Here is a 19,667-nt window from a genome sequence, read left to right on the forward strand (position 1 = left end):
TGTGGTTCATACAGTGTATGTGGGAAAGTTAGCTCTAATTCTAAATTTATCTGTGTTGACAGAATGGAATAACACCTCTTCACGTGGCTTCCAAGAGAGGAAACACCAACATGGTGGCCCTGTTGTTGGACCGAGGGGGTCAGATAGATGCTAAAACAAGGGTGAGACTGTTGTTTAAAGTATGGAAATCAGATTATATTAAGTATTTGCAACCAATCTGTAGTGATTGTTGTAACCAATTGTTATTTTGTGAAAATATGTGTGTATGTGTGTATGTGTATGTGTGTGTGTGTGTGTGTGTGTGTGTGTGTGTGTGTGTGTGTGTGTGTGTGTGTGTGTGTGTGTGTGTGTGTGTGTGTGTGTGTGTGTGTGTGTGTGTGTGTGTGTGTGTGTGTGTGTGTGTGTGTGTGTGTTTATGTTTCTTTTTCCTGTTCATGTGTGATTGCCCCTCAGGATGGTCTGACGCCGCTACATTGTGCAGCCAGGAGTGGACATGACCCAGCAGTGGAAATTCTGCTGGAGAGAGGAGCTCCCATCTTAGCCCGAACCAAGGTAGTGTAACTTTAATACTTGGTCAGCATACTTCAGATGTCACTGTAGATTCTCAGCCATTCATTTAAGAGCATCAGTCGAAGGCAACCAGACTTCTCCTTTTGGTTCTAGAGCATTTTTCCACTGTCATCCAATAGGCTTTTTCAATTCTAAGCACATTTTACAATTTTTCTGTACCACTACATGAAGACTTTATTTAAATACTCTAGGGAACAGTCAGAAAATCTTAGGATTCCACTTGGCAAGCCCACAATATTTCTCATTTGTGTCACCGCTTCCTTCAATGCCCTGCTTTTTCTGACCATTATCCATCCCATACAGAACGGACTGTCCCCACTGCACATGTCAGCCCAGGGAGACCACATAGAGTGCGTGAAACTGCTGCTGCAACACAAGGCGCCTGTTGATGATGTCACACTCGACTACCTCACAGCGCTGCACGTCGCCGCTCACTGTGGCCACTACAGAGTCACCAAGCTGCTCCTGGACAAGAAGGCCAATCCTAATGCGAGAGCACTGGTAGGGATTCAGATAACGGCTACAAAAAGCATCAAAACAGGCATTACCACACACTCATAAATATAAAACACATTTACAGACTGGAGTAGTGACACTAGTGGTCGTGTAACTAATGATTTACCAGTAAACAATTTATAAATGTAATTCAGCTTCCATATAAATGCTTTTAAGAGAACCCAAGCCATCTATAAAATAAACTGCCAGCTGTAAAATAAAAGGAAATATCTTGCCTTGCTGTGTAGATCATACAGAAATGTAGTACTTACCTGTTATTTTTCTGATTCTGTCTACTAGAATGGTTTTACTCCCCTCCACATCGCTTGTAAGAAGAACAGAGTGAAGGTGATGGAACTCCTTGTCAAATACGGCGCCTCAATCCAGGCAATTACTGAGGTGAGGACGGCATGTGTAAATACAATACACGGTTCCTTTTCACACTGTTCACACACTGCTGCTCATCATCCGGAATCTCTCTGTCTTCCTTCTTCTAGTCTGGTCTGACTCCCATCCATGTATCTGCCTTCATGGGTCACCTCAACATTGTTCTACTTCTGCTGCAGAATGGAGCCTCTCCAGATGTCCGCAACATCGTGAGTAGTAATTTTATCTGCTCGGTGATCAATAGCCAGAAATGCATATTTCACGATCAGGTTTCGCTGTGCAAACGCTTGCTGCTCTTCTTGCGTGCAGTTTTCATTCAGCGCAGTGTCGTAATAAAGATTCTGTCTTTGCATGTCAGCGTGGTGAGACAGCTCTCCACATGGCAGCACGGGCAGGTCAGATGGAAGTGGTTCGCTGTTTGCTGAGAAACGGAGCGTTGGTGGATGCCATGGCCAGGGTGAGTCAGCTGCCAGCATCGTCATCGGCGCTAATCACTGTTTTCCTCCTGTTTACAATAAATAAGTATATTAAATTCACTGTATTGCATACAAACATAGATTAATGGCTCATGTCACCTACCTCAGCTGTGGCAGCAGTAGGTTTGCTTTTTTCTAATTCCACTGTTTCTACACAATTATTTTTTTCTTTGGTCTACAGGAGGACCAGACTCCCCTCCACATTTCATCCCGTTTAGGGAAAACAGATATTGTCCAACTCCTGCTACAGCACATGGCCCATCCGGATGCTGCCACCACCAATGGCTACACTCCTCTACACATTTCAGCCAGAGAGGGCCAAGTGGAGACTGCTGCTGTGCTTCTGGAGGCCGGAGCCTCACATTCGATGGCCACCAAGGTGAGCAGAGGGTAGAAAGTGATGGTGAAGTTTGTATCGCAGATAGATGCAAAGTTGTTGTTTTTTTAATCCAGCTAAACATGCAAAAAAGTTACAAAAAATATATTTTTTCCTGCTTTTACGTCTCCAGAAAGGATTCACTCCCTTACATGTAGCAGCAAAATATGGGAGCCTCGATGTAGCAAAACTTCTCCTTCAACGCAAAGCTCTTCCTGATGATGCCGGCAAGGTGAGCTGAAGATCTATAGATGCAGATTTAAAAAAACGTTTTGAGGTTTCACTGCAATTTCATCGAGATTTGCAGTCAACTGAATCTTTTAGTCTCTGATAATTAATTTAAATTTCAGATAGAATAGATAAATACAGCACGAAACAGACACAATATTAAAGGTATGTTTTGTTTTCCCCAGTAATTCAGCTTAATGAAATCCTTCTCCTTTCAGAATGGCTTAACTCCTCTACATGTGGCAGCTCATTATGACAACCAAGAGGTGGCTCTGTTGCTGCTGGACAAAGGAGCATCACCTCACGCCACTGCAAAGGTTAGACAAAGGATTTTAAAGGAAAAAAAACACTTAAGACACGCTCACACTGTTGTTATTATATAATCCTCTCTGAGATGATTTATTTAGCTTGCTATGATTACTTGACAAACAGTTTCCTTCTACTTATTCGCCCTATATGCTGTCTTGTTGATGGTGTTAGGTTGCAATAATGATAGCAAAGCAAAAGGCGAGAGTGATGTGAAGAAGCCCTTTTCCATTGATTTTAGATCAATAACAGAGTCTTTTACTGCTAACCTTCTTCTCTGTCCAGAATGGCTACACTCCACTGCACATTGCAGCCAAAAAGAACCAGACGAACATTGCTTTAGCGCTGCTGCAGTATGAAGCAGAGACCAATGTTCTGACCAAGCAGGGGGTCAGCCCTCTACACCTGGCAGCCCAGGAAGGACACGCTGAGATGGCCAGCCTGCTGCTGAGCAAAGGAGCACACGTCAACACTGCCACCAAGGTCACACAGAAACACACAATTTTAAATCTGTTATTTATGTTCACACTTTAGACCAGTTGCACAGACACAGTGTACTGCTTTGTAAGTGAATTGCTTGCAAATCAGGCATTTACAACAATCATTTAGTTGCATAAACAGTGTCACTTACATACTGTAGATACATACACACTAACGTAACTCTCCACACATGAAATACACTTACTGTACCTATTGTGTGTAACTGTGTGCGTACTGTGAGATGACTGTGTTTTATGTGTTACAGACCGGGCTGACTCCTCTACATCTCACAGCCCAAGAGGACAGAGTCAGTGCAGCAGAAGTACTGGCCAAACATGATGCCAACTTGGACCAGCAGACTAAAGTATGAACACATACATGCACAGACAAACACATCAACAAATGGGCAAAAATAGTTACCAGTAGTGAGATCCTTACAGCATGGCACACAAGAGTTAATGAACAAGAATTTGCAAGTGTAAATTATGTATCTAACTCTGTGTTTCCTGTTGGAGTTTTGTCTGCTTATTATAAAAGTGACTTCTAAATTCAGTATATCTGCCACCTGCTGGCTTTTTGGAAGCATAACAATGTCTACATCAGACATTCATTATGCATTTAAGAGCTTTGTTTTTAACATGTTTATCAGTTACATTTGTGGTCATAAATCAAGGTAGAGCTCACTTCTATGAATCATCTTTCTTTCAAGACTTTTTTAAATCTAAACTTCCTTATAACTTGACTGCAAACAAGTCAAACACAGACACTTGTGAAAATAATATTTTTTATTATCTTTTCATCCTCTCTACTCTTAAGCTCGGATACACCCCTCTGATTGTGGCCTGTCATTATGGAAATGTCAAGATGGTTAACTTCTTGTTACAGCAAGGTGCCAGCGTCAACGCCAAAACCAAGGTAGCAGTCAAATCTTAGATTTGCAACAAAGAAACGCAAATATAGAAAAAACAATACAATCGAAGTAATCAGAGTCACACCGATTTTAGTTTTTACCATGGCTAAGCCAAATTTTGTCCATTTTCTTGTTTTACAGAATGGTTACACACCCCTTCACCAGGCAGCTCAACAAGGCAATACACACATAATCAATGTTTTGCTGCAACATGGGGCCAAACCCAACGCTACTACAGTGGTAAGAAAGAAAACAGCACATGCATTTACTCTAGTGTCATTATGTAAAATAATTTACGAATACACATAAGCACGAAATTGGATTTTTCTTATTTTTTATTTTTTTTGGTCTATCACACAAATATGATGTCCCTCTCTCTGCTAGAATGGAAACACTGCTCTGTCCATCGCCAGACGTCTGGGTTACATCTCAGTGGTGGACACACTGAAAGTCGTCACTGAGGAGGTCATCACTACCACAACGGTAAGCTGCTGATATTTTTAGACTCCGGATCTGGAGCCAGGATGTTTTGTCATAAATTTCACAGAAAATCCTGTTTAACTTTTCCCTCTTTCGGCTGTCTATTCCCATGACTGTGAATGGATGTCGCTTCAGACGGTGACAGAGAAACACAAGCTCAACGTTCCAGAGACTATGACTGAGATCCTTGATGTGTCTGATGAAGAAGGTGAGTTACTTTAAACAGAGAAAGCAAACATAATGATATATCAGCTTATTTTGGTTGTTTTACAGGATAAAAAAGGTAAACGATCAGGCTACTTTAATCGTCAGACCCTAAAAATTTAAATTGGCCTTGGATTAAAAGTGTTTGCTGTCTATTCCTTTGTGCTGTAGTCATAAAAACTGCACTGGATGGGATGCAATTTTTAGCAGTAGGTCTTAAAACTTTATGTTTTATAGCTCTGAGGTTGGAAGATGAGCCATTATCTGAGATGACTGTGGAGTTGGAAGGTACTGCAAAATGTCGGCTCTGCTCCTCCAGCTTGGCGTGCAGCATTACATGGAGTTTTTTCAAAACTAAAAGACAGAATTATGAGAATTTTGCCTTTCACATTCAGTGTCAACTTCATAAACCCCATATTAACTGCATACGGATTCAAAAGATTTAATATGGCTGTGTTCTATTTGTTGGTGTGTGGTATATACTTGTAGTTTATGTTGTGTGAGCATCTTCTTTGATTCAGCACTGTATGGTTTTTAGGTCATAATCAGAATTCAGTGGAATGTGTGTTAATGACACTAATTGGCAGAAACAAACTGCATGAATATTTTGGAGCATGTGGGACTGTGGATGAGATCATGACAGTAATGATAACGAAGTTGTCATTTCAAATGGAAGGATGCACTAATTTAATGATGTGGACATAGAAAACACAGTGCCACTGAATCTTTTCAACCAGACTAGAGAATCGAAGTAGGTTTGATAAGCTGACATAAAAATAATGACACTTTTTAGAATAAATACAGGCAAAAAAAGATGCTGTATTTGTACCGATAGCTGACAACTAGAGGTTTGGATTGCTCATAGAAGTGTTGACATTTTTTATCTTAAAGGGGAACTTCGGTTTTTTTCAACCTGGGGTCTGTTTTCATATGTCATTTCATACATGTGAGTGACGGAGAAATGAATTTTCTTCGCAGCTCAGCTAGCGAAAAGTATGGGGCAACTGGCCACCCCGCGTCAAAGTCCGCCCTAACGTGCTTTTTTTCCCACACTGACCGGCTCGGATAGTCTCAACGAGTGTCCCACAACATACAAGAGATGAGAAGTGAACGAAAACCTCCACATTACCTGGTGATCGCTCTTTGTTGTGGTCTGTATCCAAATCTCGGGACGCTAGAAAACAAATCTCGTTCCGAAATCGCGCGATAGCTCGCGCCAAAACACCGGTGGGGGAGACAGCTGTTTGCCTCAGGTGAAGAGAGACGAGTGGAGCGATTTTGTGTCGGATTACAGAACAGTTAGTTTTTTCTAAACCTGATAAAACTAATGGATCGTCAGTGTGCTTTTCCGAGTTGTGACAACAGAATGGTGCGCTACACTTCGCGCAGCTTTCACAGACTACCGTATTCGGAGAAGGAAACGCTAAAGTTGTGGCTAAACATTTTACAAATGGACCCTGAAACTCCAGTTGATGCACTTCGATGTAAAAACTTCGGTAATCCGACACAAAATCGTTCCACTCGTCTCTCTTCACCTGAGGCAAACAGCTGTTTCCCTCACCGGTGTTTTGGCGCGAGCTATCACGGTCAGTGTGGGGAAAAAAGCACGTTAGGGTGGACTTTGACGCGGGGGGGCCAGTTGCCCCATACTTTTCGCTAGCTGAGCTGCTAGCTGAGCTGCTAGCTGAGCTGCGAAGCTGCCTGCCTGGCTAAATACTGGAGCCATGTCGAAAATTCATTTCTCCATCACTCACATGTATGAAATGACATATGAAAACAGACCCCAGGTTGAAAAAAACCGAAGTTCCCCTTTAAATGTTGTGACTCTTTCCCAGGTGAGGACACTATGACGGGTGATGGAGGAGAGTATCTGAGAGCAGAAGACCTCCGAGAGCTGGGAGATGACTCTCTGCCAGGACACTATCTGGACAGCTTCAGCTATATGAGCCACAACCTGGACAGGTCACAAACAACACACACATACTTACACTTAACAAACAAACTAATTACAGATTTCACTTCAGAAGTTACTGCAAGTATGGGTGATGTCACATCTGATATACTGCCATCAACTGGTGTTGACCAGCTTGGCATCATGCAGTTGCAAACATACAATTAGACAGATATATACTAAGGAACTCAGAAAATCCTCCTTGGTTTTCCAACAGACCCCAGCACACTCCCATTCACCAAAGTTTCCATCAGAGAGACGGTGTTCTCATTGAAGACATGTTCACAAGCCACCAGGTGAGGACAAAGCAGGCAAAGCATGTACAGTGTAACTTTACTGAAGGTATCCTTAGACTTCTGTGGCCAACCTGCTGATGTGTGGTGGTCTGTAGGTGTCAGCGCTGTCTAGAGAGCACGAGAAGGACTCGTACCGTCTCAGCTGGGGAGCCGAACACCTTGATAATGTCATGCTGTCCTCCAGTCTGCTACACTCTGGGTATACAAACACACACTCACATACAAACTTTCACTGTTTCTTTGTGCAAAAGTGAATCCAAATGTCCACATTTCACAGATTTCATACAGGTTTTTGCAGACTGAAGAGGCACATTTCCATTCAGTTCTAAGGGTTGTCCAAATCTGCAGTTCATTAAATCAGCAAGTTGACTTCCATTTGATCTCCTCATGGTGCACCAGCACTGTAGACTTGACATGGTGGCAGTGAACATGTCACTGTGCGTATGGAAGTCTATGAGGATTTTGTGCCAATTTGGAGGATGGACATTTGGATTCAGGCTCTCAGGGCCCTTTTTTAGTGTGCAAAGCTGTACATCTTGTGCATATTGATCATGTTGCTATCACCAAGCGCATCGGCTTTTCTTCTTCATACACGTGCAGCAACAGAAAATGCCAAAAAAAGCGGCTAGAGTTGAATATAAACACATTATTTGGTCATCGCTGAATATCTAGTATGACTTTTTAGTTTGTTTGTTGATCAAGTCAGCAAAGTGGCAGCCGATTGACGCTAAACTGAAGACACCAAAAAAACAACAGTGTGCTTTCCACTGGCTTGTGTGTGAACCTTCCACCCGTTTTCACTTGTCTTCACACCTGTGTACTGTGTGTCCTGCACTTGGCACAAAGCAAATTTCAGGGTTAGGAAGTTTCCAGTCGACACATTGCTCACGCACTGCACTGCCACAAAACAGGGCTCTTAGGATGTTTACTTTGTCTTGAAATAAAAATTCCATCTTTCACGTACTTTTGTTTATAATTCAGGTCATTTGTTTCTTACATTACTTTTCAATACTTTCCGTCTGTTTTCTACTCTCCTTCCTTGTCTTATCTTTGCTGCTGTGTGTTCTTCTGTCCGATCACATTTTTCTCACTTTTTTCTCATTCTTTATTCTCTCTTTCTCTTTGTGTTTATTCTCTTGTTGGCTTCTGTGTGCACTCTCTTGTCTTTGCTGTGTTTGTGGTTGTCTGTGTGTGTGTTTGTGTTGTATTCTGCTTCTAGCCGTTCCTCTCCATGCCTAGACCATGACAACAGCAGGTGATACTTTTTATTTCGGCTACTCTCTCTTCTCTATTCTTGTCTCTACCTTTTTCTCTAAATGAACTTTTCCTTCCCATCTTAATTATCTGCATGGTCTCATAATGCACGACTTTACATAACCTCGGGTTTAGGTTTTGTTTAAAGACGCTCTAACCAAGTTTCTTGTCCTTAAAAATCTGGGTATTACTTTCAGCACCTACTTTCCCAAAGACATGTCGTATCAAGAGAGAATCTTGCTCACAGTCCTCCTGTCTGCTTGCCTGTCCTGCAACTTAAATAGTGGAAGTGGAATAAATATGAACAGGAATGAAAACAATGAACCAGAATTAACTTATTGTTGAATGAGACCCACTAATTTTTGATATCTCTACTCATGTCATAAAAGTTGCCCTTTGCTGTTTGGCCTTCGTTGCTTCAGTTGCTTTGTCTGCATGAAGGTTTATTCACAAACTAAAAATCTGTGTCAGATATATTGCATTCATCATGTGATAAAGTAACCAATTAATCCCTTGCTGGGGCCTTTTCTTTAGCTTCCTGGTCAGCTTCATGGTAGATGCCAGAGGCGGAGCTATGCGTGGATGCCGTCACAATGGCCTGCGAATCATTGTGCCACCAAGAAAGTGTTCTGCTCCCACCCGGGTGACATGCAGGTTGGTGAAGAGACATCGTCTGGCTTCCATGCCTCCCATGGTGGAGGGTGAAGGGCTGGCTGGTCGCATCATAGAAGTGGGACCCACCGGAGCTCAGTTCCTGGGGTAAGTATATGTGCGGATGTGTGTGTAACTGCCTAACTGTGTGTCTGAATTTGTGTGTATGTCTTTGCTTGTGTGAGTGTGTTTACACAGTTGTGTGGTGTGTTCATACTTTCTTCTTCGCTCCCCCTCTGTGCTGCGTATGGATCAGTAAGCTTCACCTTCCTACAGCTCCACCCCCTCTGAATGAGGGTGAGAGCCTGGTCAGTCGCATCCTGCAGCTGGGTCCTCCAGGAACCAAGTTCCTCGGGTAGGACTATTAGTGGGGGGACACCCTGCCACCCTGGAGTCTGGGTTACAGGCCCACCCATATTTTCCACTGTGTCCACCTTAGACTGCATACCTTTTGACTTGTTCATGGTTTTTAAGTGACTTGTTATTTTGATACTTCCTTGGTGCTATAGAAGTGCCAAAACTCTTAATCTGAAGCCACCTGTTCTGTTGCTGTATGTTAAGTTACCTCCATGTTTCTTCAGTCTCCAGCACTTTACTCCCTGTCATGTTTCTAGTTGGATTCTGCTCATGTGGATCTTCTCGTTTATATATTTTTCAAATTTCTTTTCATGACTGCTTGTTTGACTTGGCATGAAATGCTCAAATTCAAATCATATTTTTTTATGTATTGTTTTTTTTAAGGTCATGCATCCGTCTTATGATCTGTTATCATTTATAAGTCAGCTCTGACAAACAGTAACCACAAGCTGACTTTGTGTTTGACTTTACTTTTTCACCCCTTTTAGGCCTGTGATTGTTGAAATCCCACATTTTGCCGCTCTGAGGGGCACAGAGAGAGAGCTGGTGATCCTGAGGAGCGAAACAGGAGAGAGCTGGAAGGAACACCATTGTGACTTCACTGAAGAAGAACTAAACCAGATACTAAATGGCATGGATGAAAGTAAGGGATCCTAACTGGACTCTGATGCCAAACAATGACTCTTGAACTGACATCTTCTCGCACTGCATTTTGGTACAGACAACACACAAAAATGCACACGCTACTGTACGGTAGTTAAGCAGGAAAGAGTCGTCTCCTAGATTTTAAAATGCTCTGATGAAAGTGTGAAGCACAAGTTATTGGAAGTAAAAAATTTAGGCATATTGCAAAGCAGTGCATATATACTTTATATCTCTATTCTTCACAGAACTTGACTCACCTGAGGAGCTTGAGAAGAAAAGAATATGCCGCATCATCACCAGAGACTTCCCACAGTATTTTGCTGTGGTGTCCAGGATAAAGCAGGACAGTCACCTGATTGGTCCAGAGGGTGGAGTCCTCAGTAGTACTCTAGTGCCCCAGGTCCAGGCTGTCTTCCCCGAAGGAGCCCTGACTAAGAAGATTAGAGTTGGGCTACAGGTACATACAGCATATTCCTTGACCAGCAAACAATAGCAAAAGTGGGCAAATACAATATTCCAAATCATGGCTATGAAAATGGTGATGTGTGTTGTCCCAGGCTCAGCCCATTGATGTTGAGATGGTGAGAAAGATTCTTGGAAACAAAGCCACGTTCAGCCCGATCGTCACATTGGAGCCAAGAAGGAGGAAGTTCCACAAACCAATCACAATGACAATCCCCATTCCCACGAGCTCCAACAGTGACGGGCCGAGTGCAGTGTTCAGTGGAGAGACCCCCACTTTACGTTTGCTTTGCAGTATTACAGGTAAGTGGGGGGAATAATCAATCGTCATATCAGCAGATAATAATAAAGTGTAATCATCTCAGACCAGCTACCACAAATGTGAAGTAGTATCAGGTAGTCCAAATAAATAGCTAAAAATGTGCTGCCATTTACGATTGTCGGAAGTACTTTATTTGCTGCCTGTGCAAATTTTCATTTGTTATGATTTTAATCAAAGAGATATGCTTTATTAATTCAATTATATCCTCTTATTTATGCTTACTTTGTTCAAGATTTTTTTTTAAAATTTGCTCTATGCATAAAATGACTTCACTACTGTAATGTGAAATGCCACTCTTTTTAGTAGATGTGTTTCTTGGCTTATTTCTATCATGTTTTTTTTATTTCTAAAACTATACTATTACAAATAAATGTACTTTTTTAACAGGTTGGGTAATAAGTTGTGGGTATGTGTTTCAGGTGGAACCACTCCAGCCCAATGGGAGGACATCACCGGCTCCACACCGCTCACCTTTGTTAACCAATGTGTTTCTTTCACCACAAATGTGTCAGCAAGGTAAATCCTTCATTTCTTTTAAAATGTGTAGGTTAACACTATGGTCCTCTTTTATGTTTCATATTCTTCCTGGTGTTATCTATCAGTTTCTAACTAAAAATCTCTTTCATATTTTTAGGTTTTGGCTGATAGACTGCAGACAGATCCAGGAGTCTGTTAGTTTTGGCTCTCAGCTGTACAGAGAAATCATCTGTGTCCCGTACATGGCTAAGTTTGTCATTTTTGCTAAGACACTGGACCCCATCGAGGCACGTCTGCGCTGTTTCTGCATGACAGATGACAAAATGGACAAAACATTAGAGCAGCAGGAGAACTTCACTGAAGTCGCCCGCAGCCGAGATGTGGAGGTGCAGTATGATGATGGGAAATAAATATGAAGAGAGAAACGTGTGAGAAAGGGTTCATGCAATGGGGATGAGATATATTGCTATAATGGTCTGTAATTACAGTGTAGAGAAAGAAAGTGTTGTACATGGGTGTCAAATTGGTAGAGTCGGGGTTACAGCATACTAGTTCTTATTCATATCCTTGGAAAATCAGAAAATAATGTTTTCAGAGACTGGAAGTAGGCCATACTAGTTTGTTTGAGTCATGAAAACAACTGCCATATCCACACAGGTGCTGGAGGGAAAGCCCATATTTGCAGACTGCTTTGGAAACCTGGTGCCTCTTACGAAGAGTGGACAGCACCATGTGTTCAGTTTCTTTGCCTTCAAAGAGAACAGACTGGCCCTGTTTATTAAAGTATGAATCTACAATCGATAAACCTTTCTAAAATTTTCGCCTTCTTCAAAGATCTCTTAAAGATTTAGAAATCCAAATATATGCAGTTCGTTAACAGATTTGTTTCCATATTGAACAGATTAGAGACACAGCACAGGAGCCATGTGGTCGCTTGTCCTTCACAAAGGAACCTCGCACATACCGCAGTCTTAACCACAACGCTATCTGCAACCTTAACATCACCCTCCCAACATACTCAAAGGTCAGTCTGAATCTGTCTCAGCTTGTATTTATGCAATCATAGTGTATCGTTTTGTGTGTGGTGACTGCATTGCTGCTTTCTCTGTGTTTTTATTTCTTCTCTTTAGGAGTCTGATTCAGACCAAGATGCAGATGATGAGGTAAATAAAGTTTACTTCATAGTGTACTACAACATAGAAAGAATGACATCATAATCAGGTTGTAACTAACTATGCCTCATTGATCTTTTTTTTTTTTGTAGAGTGAAAAGAGTGACAAGAAATGTAAGTTATTTGACAATATTTCTGTCTCATTGCTGAATGTAAAAAGTGAACTTAGTCTAAATTGTTTAAGCATATGAACAAGTAGACTATATGAATTGAAGGCATGATATACATTCATGCAGTACACAATACAACAAAGTATAAACTGAAGACACAACACTTGATCAAGATTGGTCATAAAGGTTGTGAAGTATTTGCGTAGAAGTACTACAAACTGTATTCGCTAAGAAATGCACTGATTGATACATGTTACCTTCCATTTCGATTAACCCTGCTATTTTATTTTGCTCTACTAACACTGTGTGTAGTGATGTATTTGTTACTGGCAGCTATGCTATGGCTGATGTACTCTCTGTTGCTCCCACTCCAGACTCCACTGACTTCCTCTTCTCCTTAGCATTTTAATTTTTCAGTATTTGCTATGACATTCTGCTTTTTTACCTTGTCCTAAATTAAGGTCAAAATAATACTTTTTTTGTTGATACCCACAGAATATTATTTATATTTCCATGGTATTTGTGCTTGGAAGTTCATGTTTACTTAAAAATAATTATGTTTTGTGACAATGCAATATAAGAAGTATTCATTTTGACCACGTATTATTTTCCCAAGTAAACGCCGCTAATAGTTTTACCAGTGGCATGTTGAAAATCATAATTTTTTCTGAACAGATAAAATTGACAAACAACATCATGTTGTTTGTTCTTTCTTCAAGGGTTTACATGTACTGCCGATGTTTTCTTCTTAGTATTATTATTATTATAGTTCATTATGTATCATTTTGATGTCTACTATTTCTTTTGAAGTATTTACTTCAAGTACACATTTCATTTTCATTTACAACATTTCCATAGTTGATTTCATTCATTCTTTCCCTCATTCATTTGCAGTATAAACCAGTTTTACATTTCTTTTGATTGTCATTACTTCATTTTTGTATGTGAGCTAATTATGCTATAAGGTCACAAAACAGCAACATTTACAAATTTTAACCTGTAATGATATTTGATAGCCATGAACACATTTCAAATACAACATTAATGCTAATTTTCATAGTCATTATCTAGTCTAATATTGGAATATATAATGTAAATTTTCAAGTATGACTGTACTGTACACTGGTTAAATTTAAAAGAAGATAATAACTAAACAATCAGTAGCATCTATCCTGTTATTAACAGTGATTGCTCACCTCATACCTCCTCTTACTAAAAAGCTCATATTATGATTTTTTTATTCAAAGTTTATTGTGTTCTAAAATTTTGTTTTTAGGTAAACGTAGCTGTTTCTAACTGCAACAATCTTGAGAAATTTTGTTTGTCTGTTATCCTTCATTCTTGTCCTTTTGTTCCATATGTAAGTTTCTGTGTTCCATTTGATACTTTTGTATATTATGTGGTGAATTCCTAAATACATTGTTCAAATTAGATTGATAATGTTCTTATCCACATTCTACCCGTTTTGTTACTCCTCCTGGCTTTGCTTATGCTGATGCTGCTCTACTACCTTTCAAACTTCTTTGGACTACTTTGTCATCTTCTTTTTGGTCTTGTTTTCAAGACTTCCTTATTCTCTGTCCAGTCAGCCTTCTTCTTACTCTGTGAACTGAAGATGGATTTTTGATGGCAATGTCTTGATGACAGTTTTCTGATGTCTCTCTTTCCCAATTCATTTGTCCCTTATGTTATGTACCCTTTTTGGTTCTGAAACTTTTTTCATTGAAGATGATGAGTCTGAATCAACTGAGACATTCTCCCTGAGAACTAACCAACCTCTTGACCCTGCAACTCTTGCAAGCCCAGACATCCTGTCAGACATGTCAGACATCAAAATATCTGCAGTTTTTACTACAGATATGTATGATGAAAGAGTTGGATCTAGAGGACTGGAGGAAAAAGAATCTTTAGCCATTGTGGAAAAGATCAAAGACAGGATAGGAAGGGTTGGAGACATTCAAAAAGATGGGGTGAACAACACTAGACAGAATGCCCAGCAAGATGATGTAAAAAAAAGTTCCCTCTATGAAGCAAAGGCTTCTGAAGAACAAGTCCTACAGGAGACTTGCAGTGAGACAAAGAATTTAAGTAGCTCATACACAGAGGTCAGAGGCACAACAAGGCTGGTCTCACAGCTAAGCATGGACATAGAAGAATTCCTGGAACCGAGACCTATTGTGACATTTGCTTCTCAAGAAGATCTTGTCCAAGATAGATCTGAACAAGGCATTTTAAAGCGTGATGGAAAACGTCGCCCACCTGATATCAAGAAACCTATTAGGAAGAAACTCAGAGACAGAGAGCGTTCTGCATGTAGCAGCTCAGAGGGAGAGCTGGAAAGGATGAGTTCTGTAGAGTCTTTAGATGGTGATGCTATTCTTAATGAGAGTAGCCTTGTGCCCACTCCAGTTATGGATCCTCCAGCTTCTCCTTTAGTCGTTGAGACACCTATAGGAACTATAAAGGACAGAGTTAAAGCTTTACAGAACAAAGTTCAGGAAGAGGAGATCCAAAAAAATACTCAAGTCCTAACATCTGACGCAAAGTCTTCTGTCACTATGAAGAAGACGGAGGAAGTCATGCCAGAACTCCCCAGGCTTCCCAAGTCCCCTAAATCTCCCAGATCTCAGACAGAAAGATTGGAGGAGACTATGTCCGTGAAGGACCTGATGAAAGCATTCCAAACTGGGCAGGATCCATCAAAAAATAAATCTGGGCTTTTTGAACACAAAGCAATGATTTCTCCTTGTGTTTCAACACTGACATCAATAGATTCTGAAAAGACACAGAAATTGGAAGAAAGTTCTGTGGAGGAGCCAAAATCACAAATCCAAACTCAGAGCATCCCAATTTTCCAGCAAGAGAGTGATGTCAAGAAATTGGACCAAACGGAGAAAAACAATGAACCAGTAAGCTTAATTAGAGATAACTTTAAAGAATCACAATTGATTTCAGACAGTGCTTATATTGCAAAGACAGTAACATTTGCTGATACAGTTCAGTGCTACGATGGTAGTGTTAGCTCACACAGAGAGGAGACAAAGTTGACAGAGAAGGAGACTATGTCTGTGAAGGAGCTGATGAAAACATTCCAAACTGGACGGGACGACCCAAAAAATACAGCCGGGCCTTTTGATCACAAAGCCGTAGCTTCTTGTATTTCAACATCAATACCCAAAGATTCTGAAGAAATACCGACAGCTAAACAAAGTCCTACACAGGGCCCAAAGTTGCAAAGCCAACCTCAGAGCGTCCTGATTTTCTCCTCACAGAATGATTCCAACATACATGACAACATAGAAGATCAATCAGTAAGCTTAATCAGAAATAACTCAGATGGTACCCTTGTGGCAAAGACAGTAACATTTGCTGAGACAGTTCAGTGTGATGCTGGACATATCAGCCCACAGAAAGAAATGCCAGAGTTGTCAAGGAAGCAGGCAGTGTCTGTTAAGGAGCTGATGAAAACATTCCAGACTGTACAGGAGCCCCCAAAGTCTAGAGTGGAACTTTTTGAACACAAAGCTGTGCCTTCGTCGATTTCAAGATTAATATCTTTTTCAGGAGATTCTAAAGAGATCGAGATCACTACACAAAGTGCTATACAAGAGCCAAGCTTACAAATCGAAACTCAGACCCATATTCGGCAGGACTGTTTAAAAAGTAAAGTTGAACTGTTTGAATCAGTTGGGCCTGAAGAGACTCAGGGGACTGAAAACCCCATGCAGAAGACAAAGTTGAAAACTGAAATGAAGAATATCACCATTTTCCAATCACAGGGTGGAAAACTGGATTTAGAGGCTCAAACAGAAAGGTTAACGGAAGAGGATTCTGAGGAATCACAACAGATATCAGGTATTCCTGGAGAAAGTCCAAACAGAAGAACTCAGGTTGATGGTGGAATGTTTAGCCCTCAGAGAGATGAAGGACAGTTGTCTGTGAGGGGTCTAAGCAGGATGAGGTTAGAAGAACCACTCAGAAGCATTGGTAGGAATTTATCTGAAGAAACTCAGATCAGCCCTGATCGGAGACCTTCAGAGGACTTTAGTGCAGACATAAAGGCAGAGCTGGAGGAAAGTCCTGAGTATCAGCTGTTCAAGCAGTCATCAGTAGCTGCAAATGGAGCATCCATCCACAGTCCATGTTTGAAAACATATTTCGGAGAAGATGAAAGTCCTGAGAGTCCAAAGCATGAGGGCATGGCTGAATCCTCAGACACTGATGTTGATATTGGGGTGTCTCATTCTATTTCAGACGAGGGAGGAATTTCTGAAGGATTAACAGTGACCCACCAAATGACCAATGAAATTTTCACTTCCCCTACTAAAAGAAAGAGGAAGCATATCGTACTTTCCCTGGAAGAGAATGTTCATGAAGCAAGTAAGGAAAATACAACAATTGATCATGGAAGCAACCGACACCTTTCACAAACTGACACGGAAGTGACACAGAGCAAAATCAAGGAATCACCACTTCAAGAATTCCATATATCAAAGAAAGCCTCTAGTCAGGCATCCACATCAGAAAAAGACATGTCAGGAATGTTGCTTTTGATGAACAGGGACTTGGATCAATATCTGCAAGCCAGACCTGTGGAAAGGCAAAGATCAGGAGAAGATATTGTTCAGGAAAGCTTTGAACAAGTTATTCTAACAAAGGACGTCAATGAAGAAATGTACACATTTGTCATGGATGAAAATGAAGAATCAATAATGGATGGAACAACACAAAAAAATAATGAAGTCATAAAGGTAGGTCAAGAAATGGTGAGTACCTTTACAGGAACCCAACAAATTGTGACTGAAGAACAAGTAATGAAGGAAGAGTGGATAGGGAAGAAGACTTCATATGAACCATCTACCAAAGCAAAGGAGATGTCAGGTATGCAGTCACTGCTGAGCAGTGACTTGGATAAATACCTTAAGGACAGGCCAGTGAAAAGTGGGCATCCAGAGGAGGACACTGTCCAGGAAAACTTCGAGCAAGTTCTTCACACCAAAATCCGCAAATCCTCAAGTGCCAATATAGAGGATGAGATTAATGTAGAGACACATGGACAGACAGTGACTAATGTGGTTAAAGTCAAGGAACAAGCGCCAAATCCTATGTTGGAGACTCCATTTCAAAATGTTTGCATACAGAAAAAGGCCTATCTACAACAGCCTACAACTGAAAATAATATTTCAGGCATGTTATCACTCCTCAGTGATGACTTGGATCAATATTTCAAGGAAAAGCCAGTGAAACTACAATACCAACCAGAGGAGGGTCTAGCCCATGAGAGCTGCAAACAGTTTCAACTGACAAGTGATAAATTAGACAGCCAGACTAAAGACAAGGCAAATATAGATCTGCAAACTGATGTAGTTGGAGTCACAGAACTAACACCAAGTTTGGTGTTGGAGACTCCATTCCAAGAAGTTCACATTGAGAGAAAAGAACAACAGTCTACAACCGAGAAGAATATGTCAGGGATGTTGTCACTTCTCAGCAGTGACTTAGATCAACATCTCAAGGAAAGACCAGTAACAATTGTACGCCACTCAGAAGATGATCATGTCCACGAGAGCTGCACAGAAATGAAACAGACACGTTATCATCTAGAGGACAAGATGGAGGGAGAAGCAAATGACGAGCTGCAGACTGATGTAGCTGGAGTCACAGAACTAACACCAAGTTTGGTGTTGGAGTCTCCATTCCAAGAAGTTCACATCGAGAGAAAAGAACACCACCGACAGTCGACAACAGAGAAGAATATGTCAGGCATGTTGTCACTTCTCAGCAGTGACTTGGATCAACATCTGAAGGAAAGACCAGTGACAATACAACGCCCCTCTGAGGAGGATCTAGTTGATGAAAGCTACAAAGAAATGAAACTGACAGGTGGTCATATGGAGGACAAAATGGAGGGAGAAGCAAAAGATAACCTGCAGACTGATGTAGCTGGAGTCAAGGAACTAACATCAAGCAAGGTGTTGGAGATTCCATTCCAAGAAGTTCACGTCGAAAGAAAGGAAGAGCAAAAAGCATCTACAACTGAGAAGAACATGTCAGGCATGTTGTCACTTCTCAGCAGTGACTTGGATCAACATCTGAAGGAAAGACCAGTGACAATACAATGCCCCTCTGAGGAGGATCTAGTCCATGAGAGCTTCAAAGAAATGAAACTGACAGATGGTCATTTGGAGGACAAAATGGAGGGAGAAGCAAAAGATAACCTGGAGACTGATGTAGCTGGAGTCAAGGAACTAACATCAAGCAAGGTGTTGGAGATTCCATTCCAAGAAGTTCACGTCGAAAGAAAGGAAGCGCAAAAAGCGTCTACAACTGAGAAGAACATATCAGGCATGTTGTCACTTCTCAGCAGTGACTTGGATCAACATCTGAAGGAAAGACCAGTGACAATACAATGCCCCTCAGAGGAGGATCTAGTCCATGAGAGCTGCAACGAAAAGAAACTGACAGATGATCACTTTGAGGACAAGATGAAGGGAGAAGCAAATGATGACCTGCAGACTGATGTAGCTGGAGTCAAGGAACTAACACCAAGCAAGGTGTTGGAGATTCCATTCCAAGAAGTTCATGTCGAAAGAAAGGAAGAGCAAAAAGAGTCTACAACTGAGAAGAACATATCAGGCATGTTGTCACTTCTCAGCAGTGACTTGGATCAACATCTGAAGGAAAGACCAGTGACAATACAATGCCCCTCTGAGGAGGATCTAGTCCATGAGAGCTGCAAAGAAAAGAAACTGACAGATGATCACTTAGAGGACAAGATGAAGGGAGAAGCAAATGATGACCTGCAGACTGATGTAGCTGGAGTCAAGGAACTAACATCAAGCAAGGTGTTGGAGATTCCATTCCAAGAAGTTCATGTCGAAAGAAAGGAAGAGCAAAAAGCATCTACAACTGAGAAGAACATGTCAGGCATGTTGTCACTTCTCAGCAGTGACTTCAATCAGTATCTCAAGGAAAGACCAGTGACAATACAGTGCCCCTCAGAAGAGGATCAAGTCCATGAGAGCTGCAAAGAAGTGAAACTGACAGGTGATCATTTA

General features: G+C 41.1%; 1 protein-coding gene across 1 annotated transcript in view; it reads left to right on the plus strand.

Moving 5' to 3' along the window:
- ank2a (ankyrin 2a, neuronal) overlaps positions 1 to 19,667 on the plus strand; it is a 77,629-nt gene that overhangs the window by 33,474 nt on the left and 24,488 nt on the right. The window contains exons 9-36 of the mRNA XM_051945962.1: positions 63 to 161; positions 454 to 552; positions 874 to 1,071; positions 1,366 to 1,464; positions 1,563 to 1,661; positions 1,811 to 1,909; positions 2,110 to 2,307; positions 2,438 to 2,536; positions 2,751 to 2,849; positions 3,124 to 3,321; positions 3,584 to 3,682; positions 4,135 to 4,233; positions 4,370 to 4,468; positions 4,613 to 4,711; positions 4,844 to 4,916; positions 6,748 to 6,874; positions 7,081 to 7,159; positions 7,255 to 7,358; positions 8,948 to 9,172; positions 9,321 to 9,419; positions 9,910 to 10,064; positions 10,312 to 10,523; positions 10,624 to 10,831; positions 11,270 to 11,366; positions 11,485 to 11,713; positions 11,985 to 12,110; positions 12,229 to 12,365; positions 19,615 to 19,622. Coding sequence (XP_051801922.1) covers positions 63 to 161; positions 454 to 552; positions 874 to 1,071; positions 1,366 to 1,464; positions 1,563 to 1,661; positions 1,811 to 1,909; positions 2,110 to 2,307; positions 2,438 to 2,536; positions 2,751 to 2,849; positions 3,124 to 3,321; positions 3,584 to 3,682; positions 4,135 to 4,233; positions 4,370 to 4,468; positions 4,613 to 4,711; positions 4,844 to 4,916; positions 6,748 to 6,874; positions 7,081 to 7,159; positions 7,255 to 7,358; positions 8,948 to 9,172; positions 9,321 to 9,419; positions 9,910 to 10,064; positions 10,312 to 10,523; positions 10,624 to 10,831; positions 11,270 to 11,366; positions 11,485 to 11,713; positions 11,985 to 12,110; positions 12,229 to 12,365; positions 19,615 to 19,622 — 3,562 coding nt within the window. The remainder of the gene's footprint in view (positions 1 to 62; positions 162 to 453; positions 553 to 873; positions 1,072 to 1,365; positions 1,465 to 1,562; positions 1,662 to 1,810; positions 1,910 to 2,109; positions 2,308 to 2,437; positions 2,537 to 2,750; positions 2,850 to 3,123; positions 3,322 to 3,583; positions 3,683 to 4,134; positions 4,234 to 4,369; positions 4,469 to 4,612; positions 4,712 to 4,843; positions 4,917 to 6,747; positions 6,875 to 7,080; positions 7,160 to 7,254; positions 7,359 to 8,947; positions 9,173 to 9,320; positions 9,420 to 9,909; positions 10,065 to 10,311; positions 10,524 to 10,623; positions 10,832 to 11,269; positions 11,367 to 11,484; positions 11,714 to 11,984; positions 12,111 to 12,228; positions 12,366 to 19,614; positions 19,623 to 19,667) is intronic.

This window comes from Acanthochromis polyacanthus, chromosome 3 (genome assembly GCF_021347895.1).
Source record: "Acanthochromis polyacanthus isolate Apoly-LR-REF ecotype Palm Island chromosome 3, KAUST_Apoly_ChrSc, whole genome shotgun sequence".
Taxonomy (NCBI): Eukaryota; Metazoa; Chordata; class Actinopteri; family Pomacentridae; genus Acanthochromis; species Acanthochromis polyacanthus.